Source organism: Scedosporium apiospermum (assembly GCF_000732125.1).
Source record: "Scedosporium apiospermum strain IHEM 14462 chromosome Unknown SEQ_SAPIO_0088, whole genome shotgun sequence".
NCBI lineage: Eukaryota > Fungi > Ascomycota > Sordariomycetes > Microascales > Microascaceae > Scedosporium > Scedosporium apiospermum.
In genome coordinates this window covers 2,444,268-2,461,397 of record NW_015971789.1, presented here as the reverse complement: position 1 = coordinate 2,461,397, position 17,130 = coordinate 2,444,268, and the positions used below count along the sequence as shown (strand labels likewise).

The 17,130-nt window shown below is 51.1% G+C and overlaps 3 protein-coding genes across 3 annotated transcripts; 1 reads left to right on the top strand and 2 right to left on the bottom strand.

The window, feature by feature from the left end:
- Positions 1-9,165: 9,165 nt before the first annotated feature.
- Positions 9,166-12,422, bottom strand: SAPIO_CDS3654 (uncharacterized protein; the record flags this gene model as incomplete). Its single annotated transcript, XM_016786406.1, has 6 exons — positions 9,166-10,106; positions 10,184-10,261; positions 10,328-10,429; positions 10,536-10,797; positions 11,507-11,937; positions 12,005-12,422. The coding sequence occupies 6 exons, from the start codon at positions 12,420-12,422 to the stop codon at positions 9,166-9,168; spliced, it is 2,232 nt and encodes a 743-aa protein (XP_016644412.1).
- Positions 12,423-13,763: 1,341 nt separating this feature from the next.
- Positions 13,764-14,129, top strand: SAPIO_CDS3653 (uncharacterized protein; the record flags this gene model as incomplete). The annotated part of the gene is made up of 2 exons (XM_016786405.1): positions 13,764-13,864; positions 13,991-14,129. The coding sequence occupies 2 exons, from the start codon at positions 13,764-13,766 to the stop codon at positions 14,127-14,129; spliced, it is 240 nt and encodes a 79-aa protein (XP_016644411.1).
- Positions 14,130-14,566: 437 nt separating this feature from the next.
- On the bottom strand, positions 14,567-16,441 carry SAPIO_CDS3652 (uncharacterized protein; the record flags this gene model as incomplete). The annotated part of the gene is made up of 2 exons (XM_016786404.1): positions 14,567-15,963; positions 16,051-16,441. The coding sequence occupies 2 exons, from the start codon at positions 16,439-16,441 to the stop codon at positions 14,567-14,569; spliced, it is 1,788 nt and encodes a 595-aa protein (XP_016644410.1).
- Positions 16,442-17,130: the final 689 nt, after the last annotated feature.

The window sequence follows — 17,130 nt, the reverse complement described above, 5'->3', positions numbered from 1 at the left end:
ATATCGATCGATAGGAATTAGGTATGATACTATCTCCTTAGCGCCCCTGCACCTCTCGAGTTTAAAGTTGCAAGACAATCTTGAACAGGCAAAATCGAGGAACAAGGCAGACCAAGGACTGTCGATGGCGAATGAGATGGCTGAGACCAGCACATTGCATACTTTGGACGCCCTCGGTTTGAGCGTGGTGTTCTACTTTGATAAAAACACTTGATTGAGACAAGACGAATCAGAGCATCCTGGGCATTCTGAGCATAGGGGACCGATTGCTCACGACTGAGACGCTACGGCTCACTGTTAACTGTTTGCGCGGGACGGATCATAGCTTAGTCTCCCCGGGTGATAGTGTCTTCACTCCACGGGGTCAGAGCAGTTCTTGCGAGACATTGTGGAGAGTACTTCGTACGCAGCCAGTGATGCGTTGTTGATACAGGGAATCAGGAAACTGGATTCGGACACCAGCATGGGAAAGGGATAGAGTCGAACGGAGCTAGGCATTGGCTGGTTGGAGCTCCCAGAAGTGCGGCTCTTCCAGGTAATCCCTGTTAAGCGAATGCTACCAGGCGGTGCAGGTCACTGGTGCAGTGGATCACACTGAGGAGAGGGGTTTCTTACAAAGTACGTACTCACGACGATAGAGAACATGCTCTGGTGTAGTTACTTCGTACTTCGTAATCATACGAAAATATGCGTACGGCTGGACTGGGGAAGAGAAAGCAACTTGATGGATAGGTGGAGGGAGAGATTGTGATGTGAGGTACATGTTGTACTGAGTCTTGCACTAGAACATAATGCGTATGCGGACGACAGCGTCGCCTGGCCTATTTCATGTACCTACATAATCTACGAAGCAGTGGACGCTCGTCCTGTCTCTTGTTCCTGCCGAAGCAAAGACAATCATCCCTCCCACCCCTCATTCCACGCATCCACACTACCCGTACATGGAGGATGTAAGGATGTCTCTGATGTGTGCCCGCAGTCGAGTGGGATGCTGTGTTACCCATCCCGTGGGGCACCCACAGCCTCCATCGCGTGCACATATGAGTATGTATCGCGTGCAATTCCAGAAGCAGAGAATAAAAGGATAAAAATCAAATGTAAATCAAAGAGGCCCGAAACTACCAGGGTGGGGTTTGCAAAGATTCCACGGCGTGTAATCCCTTCTAGTCTGGCCATCAATAACCTTAACGGCCCCAGAGATGGCGTTATATTCTACTCGTAGCGTAGTACTAGTAAGGGACGCGGCACAAATATTGTGGTCTCGGTGGCTATTTCCTTTTGTTTTCTTCTTTCCCCCCTTTTCTCTTGCACTTTTGTCTTTCCCTTTTTTCCCCGGTTCCTTTCCCCCCCGCGTCCTGAATTGCTTTCTTTTTCTTTCCCCATGCGCCGATGCTCCGTGAGCCGAGACCCGAGGAGGTTGCACACGGTGGCGGCGGCGCTTGCACTGTGACCGAGGCCGAGGAGGAACGGAAGGCATGAGGCGATCAAATGCCAATGCTACCGCAACCACCACTACTGGCTGGAAAGGAAGGGTTCTTCTTTTTTCATGTAGATAGAGTTGAGGGAAGGGATTCGGGACATTGCTTCAGCGCAGTACAAATGTAATCACCATAATTACATGCCGTCAAATCGAGAGTCGCGAGCTCAAACAAGTGAATCTCAGTTCCTTGCTTATCGGATTACAAATATGGCTACCTCAGACCCGACTCTGGCCCAGAAGACATTAATTGATTCGTATCTTTTGTCTCTTTGACAATATTCCGCGGCTTTGCGACTCGCAACACGAGGGGATGAACGGCGAGGACTACTCCGTAATAATCTGCGTCAGTGGCTATGGGCCGAGCTGGGCCAAGCCGGGCGGTGGCGAAGGCGAAAATTGATCATCCCGAGCTCGGGATAATACGAAGTATGAAGAAGCCGTGGTTACGATTCATCAATCTCTTTTGAAATAAGTTGCAGCCTTGTACAAAGTAGTTTAGGTGTAGGCGGGTCCCCTCGATCACACCTCACTTGATGCATCTTAACCTCTTTGGTGCTGATACCCGGATGGGTCAAGAGGCTGTTGCCTTTGCAGCAAAGGAACACAATTCCATTCGAGCCCTCGTACGAAGAACGTCGCATACTAACTTAAGCGCGTTGGTTTTGAAAAGGCAGGTGGGTCTACAAAGGTAGCGACTCATCAATTGATCAATCGCGCAATCGCGTTAACTAGTTTACATTGTGCCCACGGCCCACGTTCCGTTCAGTGTTGGTTTCCGCTGTCGTTCGATCTTGTGATGTATCATATTTGAGGATCCGGGAGGCCGAAAATACCCGGTACGAGGTAGGCTCCTGCGTTAGCCTAGAGATCGTCAGTGAGCTTTTGCTTCGAGCATAGCGCATTTGCGGTAGTAACAGCTAAAAACGGTCTATGTGAGGAAAGCAGAAATCGATCAATTCTGTAGCCCTAGGGTCGTGGTCATGAAGGCATCAATAGGAGATCCCGTTAACGCCGCTCCAATTCTTGACGAGTACGAAGTACACTAGTGAGCGGAGACTAGCCTGGCTTGTGCATAATCTACTCTTCAGAACATTGGGGGCTGGGGAACCTGGAACGAACTGGAACTTGCGGAATGCTACTGTATACGGCAGGCCTACTGTAGCCTTCCCTACGAAGTACGAAGCAAGTGATTTTGAAATTCTCAGTTCCAACAGGGGGGCCCTGCTAGTTCGGTCCAGTGTGATGGAAACTCTCTGATCCGTGCCCGAGTAATTCGCCCAGTGATAAAACCCTCGGTGAGGTGAACAGCAACTACAACCGGAAAGGGTATCAGAATCTTCAGGGAAGAAAAAAAAAAAAGGGAGGGGGGAGGAGGGGCAGAAATTCTAGCAGTTACGAATATTCTCCCGAGCAACGCCCCGGCCCTAAACATTGATCCGTTTCCTCGAGGCCCCATTCGTATTTTTTTTTTTTTTTTTTTTTTTTTTTTTTTTTTGTGGTTGGCTCTGGGTCGGTTTTTACGTACGAAGTGGCACCCATGACAGTTACTGAGGCCGGGACCCACCGCTTATGAGTCTTCCAATAGCCTCGGACGAGCCTTGTTTGGGGCACGGCTCGGGTTGACATTGATCATAAGGTTATTCGCCTTGACGAAATGTTATGTGCAGAGAGACGCTTCTTCTGGTGCGTCTCCGGGATCTTCCCTGTTCGCCGTACCGAGACAACTAACAAAGGACGAAGGAATCAAGAGAGGAGAGGACGTAGAGCTCAAGCTAGTGCTCCGTGTAGTTTACACGAAGGGTCGTCCAGCCCCACTCTGACACCAATAGTCCTCTCCTAGTGTTAGCGCTCGTACGAAGTACATTTGCAGAGTTACTGGCGGAGAGAAAGGCCTAGCATGTATGATGTATGATACTGGAGGGTGACCAGACATTTCTCTGCCCCGTTCCCCGTTCCCGCATGGTGCAAGCGGGCAACCCTAGCTTGATATCGTGCAAACCCCGCCGGATCGAATCAAGGGTTAGAGACAACGCGGTTTGACCACTGACTGACACATGGAGAGAATAATTGAAGGATCCTAAATTACACTTCAGTGGTGTAACTGGGCTGGAAGAGCAGCTTTTGGGCCTCCTGGCATCTCGTATGTTGGCCTTCATAATTCTCTCGGTATCAACGAGTTCCTCGTGCCTATGGTTCGACGATCATGTCAGATACAGACATCACGGACACACCACACTCTGCACGGGGAGACCTGCCAAACCCCGCTTTCGTATGGCCTGCGATCCCAGCAACACTGCGAAAAGCTGCACGGCATCAACGGCGGCATGCCAAAGGACAGCGCCTTCTTCTTTTTCTCGTCCTCACCTCCTGCTCCCCCTCTCCAAGGGTCCACCGGTGCCGACCACCCGTGGGGGAAGCACGTTTTGGATGGATCGTTTTGATGTGTTTATAGGCCAATTGTGCGTAAGAGGAGGTGTGTGAATGGTGTGCTGTAATGCAAGGAGACCAAGAATAAGTTTAGATAGCACGAGGGTGTATGTTCGGGCGTTGAGCAGCGCTGGCGGACTCCACACCGATTAACGTCTGACACCTTGTGCTCCACTTCCTGCAGGACGTTTCGACGCTACAGTACATGATGAGCTGCTCACGCCTTTCCGCATGTTGACATTACTGCTTGTCCGTGTATGCAAGTGTATTTCTGCTCCGGCCAATCACGTTTTGTGTTATACCTTAACTCTCTCGTAGCTCAGGGATAGGAGAATAAATCCTTACAGGTCGGCTTCCTCTTCCTGGAGGGTACCACGGGCGGAAAGGTAGTTACATCGTAATAGTTGTAGACCGAGATCAGGGTGCTTAGAATAGATCAGAAGTAAGGGGTGTGTCCCCGCAATAAGCTGCAATGCAAGCCAAAGGTGTGCGCCTTCACTTGTCATCGCTGCTCCCCGTTCTGCAATGATCGTCCTGTATCCATGCCTTGCAACCATCTTGTGCATATCTTGAAGGCCATATATATCGAAACCACAAGAGCATTACCGTGGATCGGATGGAGATTAGATAGTTGGACCAGCCTCAAAAGTCTGAGTAGCACTGAAGACTGGTAGGCTTCGATGTCATTTCACACCACCTCGGGACGTCTGTCCCGCTTCCTTTACTGAGTACGCATTCATTGCCTGATATCAATATGCCGTGCTAGACCAGCCTCGGTGCTCGTGATTCTCATCCATTGATGGAGCTTCTGTCCCTTCGTCTTGATGAAGCTTCTTCAAATGAACAACCCTCCATCTTTGGGTTTGGCTTATTCGTAATTACACCAGGTCTTACCCGTTCCGTGTAAGTTGCCGCCCAGCCCAGGCACCCAGCCGCGTTCTAGTTGCAAATTAATAGAGCATGATATCACGTTGTTTTCGCGCATCGCTCGCTGGCTGCCTGGCTTCGCGCGTCATTAGGCCCTGGGCCTTATTAGGTGATGTGGACTTGGATTGAGATGTTCTTTCCTCGACTAACGAAGGTAGATTCGGCCGACACATGTGAGGGGAGCTTGAAAGGAAGGAAGCTTGAATGGCGAGTTTGACATCCCAATCACATGCATACATGCATCAATTGATCTACTGGCAAGGGAAGTTTCAACCCAATGTTAACCCTGCTGTCTAAAACGGTTTAAAACTGAGGTGCATCCAAGTGCATCGTTAGTGAGGTGACTTTGCATTTGCATCTCCACGGCGTCGAGTTCCGAGGCGCTTCGATTGCGCCTCTTCTCTCCCCATTTCGTCCAAGTGGTGCAAGCCAGGTCCTTGATTGGACGATCCAAGTGTGAGTCAAGGTATGTCGAAGTTTCCCCCCCGAGCCCTATGAAGCACACTACATACTTCATATCAACCTACAATGAACACCAATTGAACCTCGTGTCGATCCGCATGAGTGATTGAGAAAAAAGGTGAATTCGAATTGTTAGTTATTATACCGCGGGAGGTCGGTGTTTTCTAGAAATCCGAGACAATGCTCCATTGCATGGACAGGAGGTGATCGACGGTGCGTGTTCACATCAGAGAAACCTGGAAGCAATGAGGTGTAAGCTTTCTCAAAAAGCAACACGCCCAGCACGGAATATGCGAACGGTTCCCCTGACGTCCTTCCGCGGTGGTGGGCCTACTCCGTACGTCGATTTACTGCTCATACTCGAGGGGACGCGTGTAGTGTTTAGCAATATTCGACCTATGAAATAATATGGCCACCCTACTAAGTATGTCCTGTATATCCTGTGCTTTCTGTACTTTCTGTACTTTGCAGTAAAGTTGGACTCGTCTCCGGCCTAGCTACTGAGACATGCATCAATCTTCCATCCCACCCAAGATAAATCAGTCCAATAGATGGCTTCAATTGATACATTGACGGCTGATGTACTGAGGTATTGGGGGTGGAACGTACGAGATTGTGTCGATGTACTGAGGAAGAGCACATCGTATCGACTACTTCATCCTTGTAGGTCAATGATAGAAATACGGTCCGGCGTTCTAAGCTGCAAGCAACGTTGGAGCTTCAATGGCACGGTAAATTAATCGACAGGATTGGATCAATGGTGACAAGATTGATCGACTGAGCCCCGTGGAATCCACCAAGCCACAGATCGAAACTCCAACTGGAGATCGTCTCCCTCCTTTACATGACCGCTCCACACACACTGCCGCCTGTTCATGGCGGTGCGAAGGTGTATGCGTATGTCTGGGCAATGGTCCGTAAGGCAAGCGGCACCGGCTCGATGATGACGTCCGATCAATTGACGAGTTCTCGATTTAGTTTATTCTACTTCTGGCCGAGGGAACATTAACACACCCTCAATTCATCCATCATCCTCCTCGGCCTGGCCAGGCCAATCGAAGCTCTTCTGCCAACTTCCAGATTGGCTCAGATACTTTGGATTGGTTTCAAGGTTCTCCACCCCGTCGCCGACCGCTGTGTTATAGTGTTATCCAACAGCTCAAAATGTTTGCTGTTATCATGCTCACCGCGAATTGTGTCATCGGGAGCGACCACGGACACCGTCGATCTCAACTCTGTGCCTGGTGCGGTGTAGGTCCTCAAGATTCTCGTGTTATCTTCTCAATGTATCACTCCGATGCGTCATTCAGTCCATCCAGTCCGGCACCAGTTGAACATCGAACCGTCAACTGAGTAAAGTATACGCTCCGATTTATTGATCAGTCTTAACCCAGTCTAGTTCCACCGGTGAAACTGGGAACCAGATAAATACTCAAAACCACTATTAGTAGAGACAACATTAAACCCGTCTGCATACAAGCAATACTTCGCACTCGGCGGTGATACCGCGTGCCCTCCATAATTGGGACATACAAGTAGATGATAAACGTGGTGGTTCAGTTTTAAACTTCTGTGCGGGCGCTTATTTCCACTTTTGACGACGCCCTTTTTCTTCTTGGCCCTTGTCTTCCTCGCCTGCAAGTCCACGGACCGGACACGGCAGGAAATGTCCCGGCATCGCGCAAGGGCTCGGAGAAGCAGCATGGACGGACGGACGTGCGCAACAGGGAAGGATATCCAGGTTTTTTTCGTGCCCGGACTCACGGCACCCTGCTGGTCCTGCCGTTGCACCCCAGTACAATTGATAACCCACCAGGACACCCCTCACGCAGTAACACCCCCATTGATATCGCCGAAGTCGTATCTCCATTCACCGGTGCAACAATCATTGACTCCACGGCGCGTCCATACTCTATCATCGATAGTCGATGGGGTGCAAGATAGCAGTACACTAAGCATGGGCCCATGAATTAGCAGCACGAGTTTCAAGCTAATCACCTGCAGCGAAACTACTGCAATGTTCCGTTTCCTATCTAAGATAACGATATTCCGTTGGTGTTCTCCTCTCCCAGACCAACTCTAACAGGAAACTGGGCTAAGCCTCTATTCATTGTTACCTGCCTTCCACACTGCGCCAATCCCTATCCCATCGATTCTCTCATGGTTATGCTGTACGCCCCTTTGAAAGGCTTATCTCTAGTGTACCCTCCGCCTCCACTGTTGGAGAAACCTTGCCTCGTACGCTGCAAGTCTACAGATCCCGCATTCTTATCAACCCCCGGTTTCCCGTCTCCTTTTTTGTTGTGAATCTTGACGCCACACAGCTAAGCTTCTCCTCCCTTCCCCGCCCTGTCCTTCCTACCCAACCCGTCTCGTCGAAGTCTATAGCAAGTTAGTGGCTTACGAATAAGAACCGGGGCCAGGAGGTTTAGACAAGAATGGCGGCCCGGGCGCGTGTGAGGCGTTCACCCGGTGCGATATAGGCTTTGGCGGCAAAGCAAACAACGGGTCGCCCTGGAGAAATATCCGTTGTGGCGTCCTCTAGATCCCCCTCTTCAGTTGGTCGGGCCGGGAGGACCTTTCGCTCCGGAATACACATAAATCCCGAGCTTTGGTGCCCCCCGATGCTCGTATCCGAGGCAGCTTCGGTAAGGGCCCTCTGGCAACGGACTGCTGATCTGAGGACTCGTCATCCATTCTCCCCTTTGTCCCTCAAGATCAACATTCAGTTCCATGTGGCCGGCGTTACTACTCCACCGGAAAGACTGCTAGTTGTTCCAGTTCGTGCTTCTTTTTTACCCTTGATTCATCTGTATTTGGCTTCAACCCACCCCTCAGACGACGAATCTTTAGTTAGAAATGAAAACGTAAGATTTTTTTCTTTCTTCTCGTTACACCATCTCCGTGGAGACTGTCACGGTTCCCCCTCATTCGGCGGAGTTAGAGGAGAGGAGTAAAACGACACGAACCTTATTTCTCGACAGTTTGTCGACACCCGGGGTGGTTGTACGGAAAAAGAAAAAGAAAGTTGGGCTACTCGTCTTGGCTTTTTTGCCTGATGCGGCCCGCTCCTGGAAATGGCATAGGAAGCAGGAGAAAGACCGGCCCTTTTTTGTTTTTATCTCTCTTTTGGTCTCTCAGGAGACACGGTTAGGATTCTACGTAGGCAGAATGGGATGAGCTTAAAACAAGGCATTCATCGTACAAGATATGGGAGCGTGAGCTTGAGGATGACGAGATAAGAAGATGACGAGTCCAGCTCTCAATCATGATGCGTCTTCACGTGGGATCTGGAATAGGATAAATCTGGAATGAAAAGGAATGAATCCTGAGATCGAGATCAGAGGATGTGCTGAACGAATGATCCGTAAACCCGCCATCAGAGATGATATTCTTGGTTGAAGCAAACATGACTTCACCCCTCCTCCCAAAAGGATACCCGTAGACAACACTTCCAACAATTGGGAGCTGTTCCCCCCTCACCTCCAATCTCGCCATTACAAGAGGCTAGTCAAACGTCAATCTGGCGTCTGCCTCTCTCCTCCTGCTTCACATCAACGTAATCCCACAAAATAGAAACAAGAGCGAGCACTCCAATGCGGAAAAAGGCTCACTTCTACCCCGTTTTGCCTTTCGACCGTTGCCCTGGGGAAAATAGAAATTACGTTTAGGGTGGCAAATGACCTTGCCCCTTTGAACCCCTGGTGTCAACTCCCACCAAGATTTACTTAGTTCTGAGGATGGAACAAAAATGAGCTGGTACTGTATGGCTTTTTCAAATACAGAGTTCATAAAACGTACGTTCTATTTGTTTTTCTTCTTATATATCATTTTTTTTTTTTTTTCGTTCTCTCTATCTCGGTGATCTCTCAATCCCGAGGTGCGAATGCTACTTCGGCAGGTATCCTGAAGCTCGCGCAGAACATGCGTTTGTTCGGAGCCACATCGCGGACGTCATACACCGATACTTGGCCTGAGTCTAGGTCATCGCCGGCTGGTAGCCTGACTCCAATCTCATCGTATATGCGCTTATTGATGTCCTCAAACACCTCCTCGTCTGATAGCTTAGGAGCGAAACAGTGAACGTGAACAACGGGAAGCTTCGTCTCCGTGTGAGGTGCAAAGAGCTCCTCCTTACCGGCGTACAAGCCACGGTAGCAATGTAAGAAGGTAGTAGCCGACCCGGGAAGGTTCATGACGAAGTGAGATATAGTCGGCGGAACGGCTACGCGCTTGGGCTTCGGAGCAGGAGTCGGATGACTGCGGGAGAACTTGTGACGGGGGCGGACAAGGGCGTGGTCACCGCTCTTCGAGGCTTCGTAGACAAGGTCCGCAGCGCGGCGGATGAAGTTGTGCCCGTCCTCGTTGAAGGTGCGCACGAACTGATCCGCCTTGTTCCGCTTGACCGCGTCATTCAGATACCTGTAGCTCTCCGGGTTCATGTCGTTTGCCCATACGAAGACGCCCTTCTTTCCCGCGGGCACTGCAAAAGGTCCGATACCCGCCATAACGTCACACACCACCTCTCCGGGCTGGAACTTGTTGATGAGCCTCGTGTGTTCGTGCTCGAGCTTGGAGTTCCAGTAGACTTTTGCGTAGTCGAACTTGAAGATGCAGTCGTTCTCCTTGACCTCGACGTTGAGGTCGTCGGGCCCCGCGAGGACTTCGTAGCTGAAAGTTCGGAACTGGGATTCCTGGCCGACGTTGTCGACCTTGTTGATGACGGTGCGGAAGCGCGGCGTCTTGTCTAAGATGACGTCCGCGACGACTTTCTTGTAGGGGAGATATTGATCTCTGAGATTCAGATGAACTGTAATTGGGGAGGGAAAATATACAATAAGTGCTGCCGCCCTGGTGAGAGTTTGGTTCGAGATGCCATCGACTCACCTACGTGCCCAACCGAATTGAAGCCAGATGGAACCTCATTTTGAAGTTCTTCTGGGAGAATAGATTCGATCACCTCGTCTAAGTCCTCTTTGTAAGTAACTACCACTGGGTTACAAAAAGAGACACGACATCGGTGTCACTTACGATAAGTCCACTTGTCGTACCCAAGAGTGAGCTCATAGGGTATCACGTCCACCTCATCGGCTTTGTAACCACATCGAAGGGTCTCACCCCATGTGCGCGTTACTGGAAAAAAAAAACCCCCAGATGTTAGAATCCACTCCGTCAATGAAAACGCATAACCGCAGAACGTGACAGCCATTTCATGACAAAATAATCCCCAAGTACGCACATTCATACTTGACCTCAGGGTCAAGAAGTAACAGTTTCCTTCCCTTCTTCGCAAGCTCCTCCTCAGGGTGCGGTACCATGGCGCTGAAATTTGGGCGAGAAAACAGCTTGCCCTCATCGACGAGCGACTTCCGGTACCGGGAGATGTTGCGCGGATCCCTCACCGCGGCGGCCGCGAGCTGAAAGGTCTTGGAGAACAGGCTCCGGTCCAGAGCGGTCATGGCCCGGGCCAGCGGTGCCCGGAGTTGCATCATGTCGGCATTCTAGCGAGAAGGTTAACGCGACCAATCTCGCAAATGGGGCTAAAAAGAGATTTGCTAGGGAAGGGAGGGGGTTAAAATTTGCGATACCTCCATTGCGAACAGGGATGTGAAATTGGGAGGGGATGTGAATGTCGAGTCATTGTGAGTGGAGATCGCAAGGCTGGAAAATTTAAGGTCTTGCGACGTGGTTTTGGCGAATCAGATCCTGAGGATACTGTAAGGCTGCATGGATGCGCTCCCCCAAGATGTTTAGTGACGTCAAGAGGCCACGTTACAGCGATAGGGCTCTTGTTTTCCCATAGTTTTCATATTTTCTTTTTCTCTTGAGAACGCATTTTACGGGTATGACCTGTGTCGGCTCCATATCTCGCACTACATTTGCGTGGAGACCGTTTCCCCGAACATCAGGGTGGTCATGGCAGATTGAGATGTCTATTTCCAGCTATCAATATGAATCACATCTCGTTAGCTATACTACAAAAATGAACTGGGCCTCGGTTGGCTGGTGAAGCGCATGTGCGCATGAATGCAATATCCATTAGTGGTATGCCTCTAGTTTGTCTTCGACGTCTCTCATCTTCGATTAGGTGGCGTTCCAGCCGTCAACGTTTCTCTACTCTCGAAAAGCTCAAAAAAAGATCCGTCCCACTGATTATTTCCCACGACGCATCTGGGCACCGGCATATCTCCTCAGACCCCGGATAAAGACCTGGTACTCGACGCCTTGGTTGTCCGGGAGGTGGAAGATTTCGGTAAGGCGGATCTGCCAAGGTGGGTAGCCATACAGCTCTACGTGAGGCGAGAAGAGGAGAAGCAGGTCAGGCTCGGCCATGATGCCCTCCGAAAGCTCGGCATCGATGAGGTCGATCTGGATATCGGACGGGTTGAGCTTGCCCTTCTGGGACATCTCCGCCAGGGTCTTGGTGAGGTCGACCATAGCTTCCCTACCGTCCTTGTAGGAGATGAACATGACATTGAGATGCTTCAGCTTCGAGTCTTGGAAGTGGCCGGTGGCTGCCGAATCGACGGGTTCGGTGTGGGGGGCCGCGACGGTAAGCCCGGGGTAATGCTCTCCGAAATACGAGGCGAATCTTTGTAGAATGGCTTGGTGGATCTGTGGAAGATACCTCTTCAGAATTCCTGCAAGGGGGCAAACGTCCTGTTAGCCTGACATGCGCAAGCAGCGCAAAGGGGACGGGGAACACACCAGATCGCTCATAGATAGACAGAACTGGGATCCCAGCACAAGCAGACCAGACAGCTAGATCTGCGGCCTCGCCGATAAGCCTCTCTAGCTCGGCCGCTCGACCATCTTCATGCATATTCAAAATTGCGCTGAGGTGTTGGGGTTTCCGGGCTAGGCCGCGGACGTCGTTCTCGATGAGCTCGGGGGTGCGATGGTGGTAGGAAATGATGGATGATATCCTATAGCAGACTTTGTTCCAGGTCTGACGGATCTTTACGTATAGGGAGAATATCGAGTGGAGGAGGGCGAAGATGAGGAGGTGTAACTGGTTCTTGAGGAATCGGCGGACGCCGAGCCGGAATTTCCTTTGAGACTGCGTCTTGTCCCACGATTTTTGGGACTTCGGCTTGGCCTTCGCTATCGGAGGGGGAGCGGGCATATAGTTCTATTCGACATATTAGAGGACTCGGGGTTTCAGTCGCATATATAAGTTAAGAAACGTACTTCGAGGAGGCGCTTTCGTTCGTCATCTTTGAGGAGTCGGTGGTTCTCTTTTTCATCCGCTCTATAGATGCGGCGATCGCGTAAACTTAAGGCCATCGCTAAATATACTCGATAAATAAGTTCGCAGAAAATGGGGAGAACGTATTCGCGACTCGTTATATAGTGGGCGGGTGTTGTTAGGTGTTGTCGGTGAAACTCGTACTTGCTGGTCCCGTGGCGCAAATGATGGAGGTTCGTAGATTATAACGCGGAGCTCCGTTTGAAGGGGTGAGGTGCGGTGTAGAGATATTAGGGAAGGGGAAATATCGAGTTGGAGAGATCGTGAGGTCTGAAATGTCTCCAAGTATGGCTTATGGCTCCTCAAGATTCCCACGTAATGACGGTGGCGCAGTGGGAGAGCATGGTCGCTGGCGCTGTCCACATCGTCTCACCTCGTATTTTTTGGGAGATTTGGTGGTGCAGAGAGAAATCGAGCTTCAGAAGCAACGTCGGCCTGTTCGTACGTTTGACACGAGAAAACACGTGACACCACCTGTAAGGTTTGAATACAACAGCCCAGTTAATTTCAACCTACTCCGTACACTGTTCCTTTATAGGGATGGCTGTTTGTATTATAATTGGTTTATTCAAAGTCGATATTGTTCTTGGGTATTACGGTCGAGTAGGAGACTCGGGGAAGGTGCATGAAATCTGTCGTGGTCATTGGTGCTGGTTGTGTTCCTTCCACATCATTCCTCAGCCTACGAGTGTCACTGAATGCTCTGTGAGTGGCGCAGGATGCTCTGTGCTCCAGTTGCACCTTGCCTGCTGTGGGTTCGAAGCAGAGGCACAGGGCGGCTTCAAGCCTAATGCTCGCCTCCGAGGGGCTGTGGAACGTGGGTGCGTCTATGCCGTGTACCCTCCTCTGTACCTGTGTAGTCTATGTGCCTATTACATCTCAGGTCGTGGTCACGCTGCTGCGGGTTCTCCAAGTCTGACGGGCCAGGGAACTACATTCCCCGCCGCCTCTCGAAAGCAAAGATTCACCGCCTCAAGCACATCTCTCGAGACACAGAAAGATGTCGTCGTCACAGCAGACACCACAAAATCTCTTCATCCAGATGTCTAGTACACCGGGGTCCGGGAAGAGTACGATAGCAAGGCTACTCAGAAGCTGCATTAGTGCTGTAGTCATCGACATGATGTCCTCAGATCCTCTCTTCTTGAAGGCAGTATTCCATTCGACCAGGCGGCAAAACATGCGTATCAGCTTCAATGGGCCGTAGCCCACGACGTCATGAAGCAAGGTCTGAGCGTCATTATTGACAGCACTTGCAACTTCCAGGAGGTTCTTGACCCGGGAACTGCACTTGCCAAACAACATAGCTACACCTACTGGTATGTCGAGTGCAAGGTTCAAGACATCGATTTGTTGGATCAAAGGCTGCGCACTAGAGATCCGATGACGAGTCAGTGAACTGGTGTCGACTGTCCTCCAGCTGCTGCATATGGCGCTCGTCTAAGCAAAGACTCTGACTCTCATGCCCTCTTCAAGAAGTGGATTGAGCACCCTTTCCGGCCGAAAGACAATGCCATCATGGTGAACTCCACTGATGATCCGGAGATGCTCCGAGACTATATCGTGAAGCAGATTGTCGATTAGCTCAGGCGGCCTTTGCCAGGAGCTCTTCGCTCACCCGAGTTAGCCCAGTAGATAGCATGGCCTACACGCCCTGATGAGTTGCCGCTGCCGATTTAATGCATATCTAAGAACAAACTCTTCATTCCGTGCCCGAGAAAGCCTCGAGTTATCAATAAGACACAAGACATGACATTCTGGTCCAGTCCAAGTCGTCTGTGGAGAGATTGTGGACGAATCGTTAGTCTCATGTTGCGAAGACCTGGATATGAAAAAGGTCTTCCGCCGAGTCCTCAAGAAAAGGAGGGGTAGATGAACAGGCTAAGGAGGAGTTTAAAGGAATAAAACATGACTGATGATAATAATAATATAAACAAGAATATCTACATAACGAAGATTAAGTTACAAAAGCGCAAAATAGTGATCTAGTTGCCTTTCGATGAAGAATAATGACCCTCTCCTTACAAGCGTCCCAAGCAGACGTAATAGTCCAACCACAGCCCGGCACAGTCCGGCGCGGCCTGCGGATTCCAAGCATAAAAGTCGGCCAAGCTAATTCCCGCCGAGTTCGCGAGGTCCCAACACCCATCGCCGGAAACAACCTTGTGGAACACGTTGCAGTTGTCAACCATGCCGGGCAGCGTCGGCGTCGGAGTCGAAATCCCGTTGCCCGGGGACGTGGGCGTGGGCGTGGGTGTGGTTGGCGTGGTGCCCGTGACGCCGACGCAGACATATACCTCAGCCCAGAGCCCTCCGCACGTCGAGCCCACGGCCGGGTTCCAGGTGTAGAAGTCCGCAAGGGAGATGCCGTTGATTGAGGCAACCTCTGCGCACCCCTGCCCAGATGTCACAAAATAGAAGGCGTTGCAGTTATCGACCATGCCCGGCTGGATGGGGGTTGGCGTGGTGACGGCAGGCGCTGTGCTCGATGTTGAAGAGCTAGTCTCGGTGGCCGTGGGGTCGAGGGTAATCGTAGTGCTCAGCTCCGTTGACTCCGTGGAATTCCATCTGTACGTAGGGCCGACGCAGAGCGCAGTGCCCACCTGTAAAGTCTCGGTGCAGTCCTCAGGGTCGAGGGAGGGGTTGACCATGCGGAATAGGGCGGCAGTAATTCCCTCCTCTAGGCAGATGCTAGGGCACGAGTCCTCGCCTCCGACGACGTGCCACTTTCCGCAGTTGAGGGTTGTGCCGTCCGCCACGACCGCACCGTCCGGAGGCGGCGTAACGTCGTCTGAGTATCCATCGTTGGGCTGAGGCCCGGTTGGGGTCTCTGGCGAGGTGCCGGTCCACTCTCCGCCGGCTGGCCCGAGGCAGATGACTTTGCCATAAAATTCCGTGGCTTGTTGCAGATTCGTGCATGCGGCGTCGATCCATGAGTTGTACTTCATCAGCGAACCGAGTCCGATACCCTTTGCCAACTCGATAGTGACACAAGTATCGGAAGGCTGCACGTAGTATGTCTGGCAGGTCAACGGAATGCAGACCTCGACCCCAGCGTCGATATCTAAACAGTTTTTGATGAGGTCTTGATTTCCCATGTACAGCGATGCGCCGGACACGTTGGTGGCATTGGCGATCGATTCGCATGTATTTCCGGCCTGGGTAGTATACCATTGCCCGGTCAAGCAATACGGCTCGGGCTCGGGCTGAGGAGGTAGCAGCGGAGGAGGAATCTCCGTAGGTCCAGTTACACTACAGTGTTCATAGACATGTTCGAGCTGCTCCTTCCAGAAACCGTCGTAGGTAGAGTACTGGGAGGACTGCATCATCGCAAGGCGATTGATATGGCAAGGGTGACAAAGTTCTGTTTGTGGCATCTCAGTAATATCAGACACAAGGCTAAATTCGTCAATGATGTCTGCAGAGGCGGAGCCGAGTAGTTAGTCTATAGGGCAGCTTTCGTTTACATTTCCCTTCTCTTCACAGCCCTCTTAGATGCACATACCATTGCAATAGTCGCCAGTCACCGGGTCCTTCAGGCAGGTCTCGTTGAACCCAGCCCAGATATACCCTCCGAATTTGGTAGGGAGGGCATTATTCAGAAGCTTTCCCTCGCAATTTACCGCGACGGAATCGAACCAGCTCTTCAGGGAAGCCGAGCAGCCGGTGGCGCAGATGAGGTCCGTCAAGGTGTCATTGTTCAGCGAGCCTCGATAGGTGGGCTGTGTGAACAACTTCACGTAGTCGAGACACTTTATGCTAGACGATAGGGCGCTGATGCAGCCTTCGCCCAAAGTAACGTCCAGGAAAGTCGAATTGTAGAGAGTGAACGCTCCCTCGACTGGCGAGATGCCAGAGAGGATAGCACCAAGGGCAAGGTAGAGGATCCGCGCCATGGCGATGATGTCGAGCAGGCCCGGTGATCGTGAAAGAAAAGAGAGACACGAGTGGCCAGGGACGGACTTGCTATCCACCCCGCGAGGGCAGACATCTTTCCCTTTTCTTTCTCCCTGATCCGCTTTGCCCGGCAGACATGCCCGAACGGAGATTGCTTCAACCTAGAGGCCGAGGAACTCTGATTCTTTTACCTAACTCCAATATCCCAAGTCTCCCGACAGAAGACGCCAAGTCCGACACGGTCATTCCGGGGATGTAGGTTAGATTGGAAGTGGTGGGAGTTTCCCTGGTTCTTCCGCGCTGGTTGGCCGGAATGCGAGGAAAAGAGGGTCATTAGAAAAACACCCCACGACGAAATTTTAGCAACACTGTAACCTTGCGTTGGTGATATCATGGGTGATTCTCTGCAGGAGAAGCACTTGGCAGCCGTGCACAAACTCTCCTCGACAGATATCCCTTTTTGGGCACAAAACCCTCGATTTCAGCTCATACTTCAAAATGATCCGTTCTAGATCATCGTTATCCATCAGTTTGCAGCCAGAAATTCAACCAGTTCTCTTGCTTCACCAAGACCCGATTTTCCGTTCTTGATGTCGGTTTTCCCACATTACATGGGGTCAGGGATTCTGTGCTACGTACTCGAATCACCATGGCGCAACTGGTTCCCTGCTGCACATCTCGAAATATC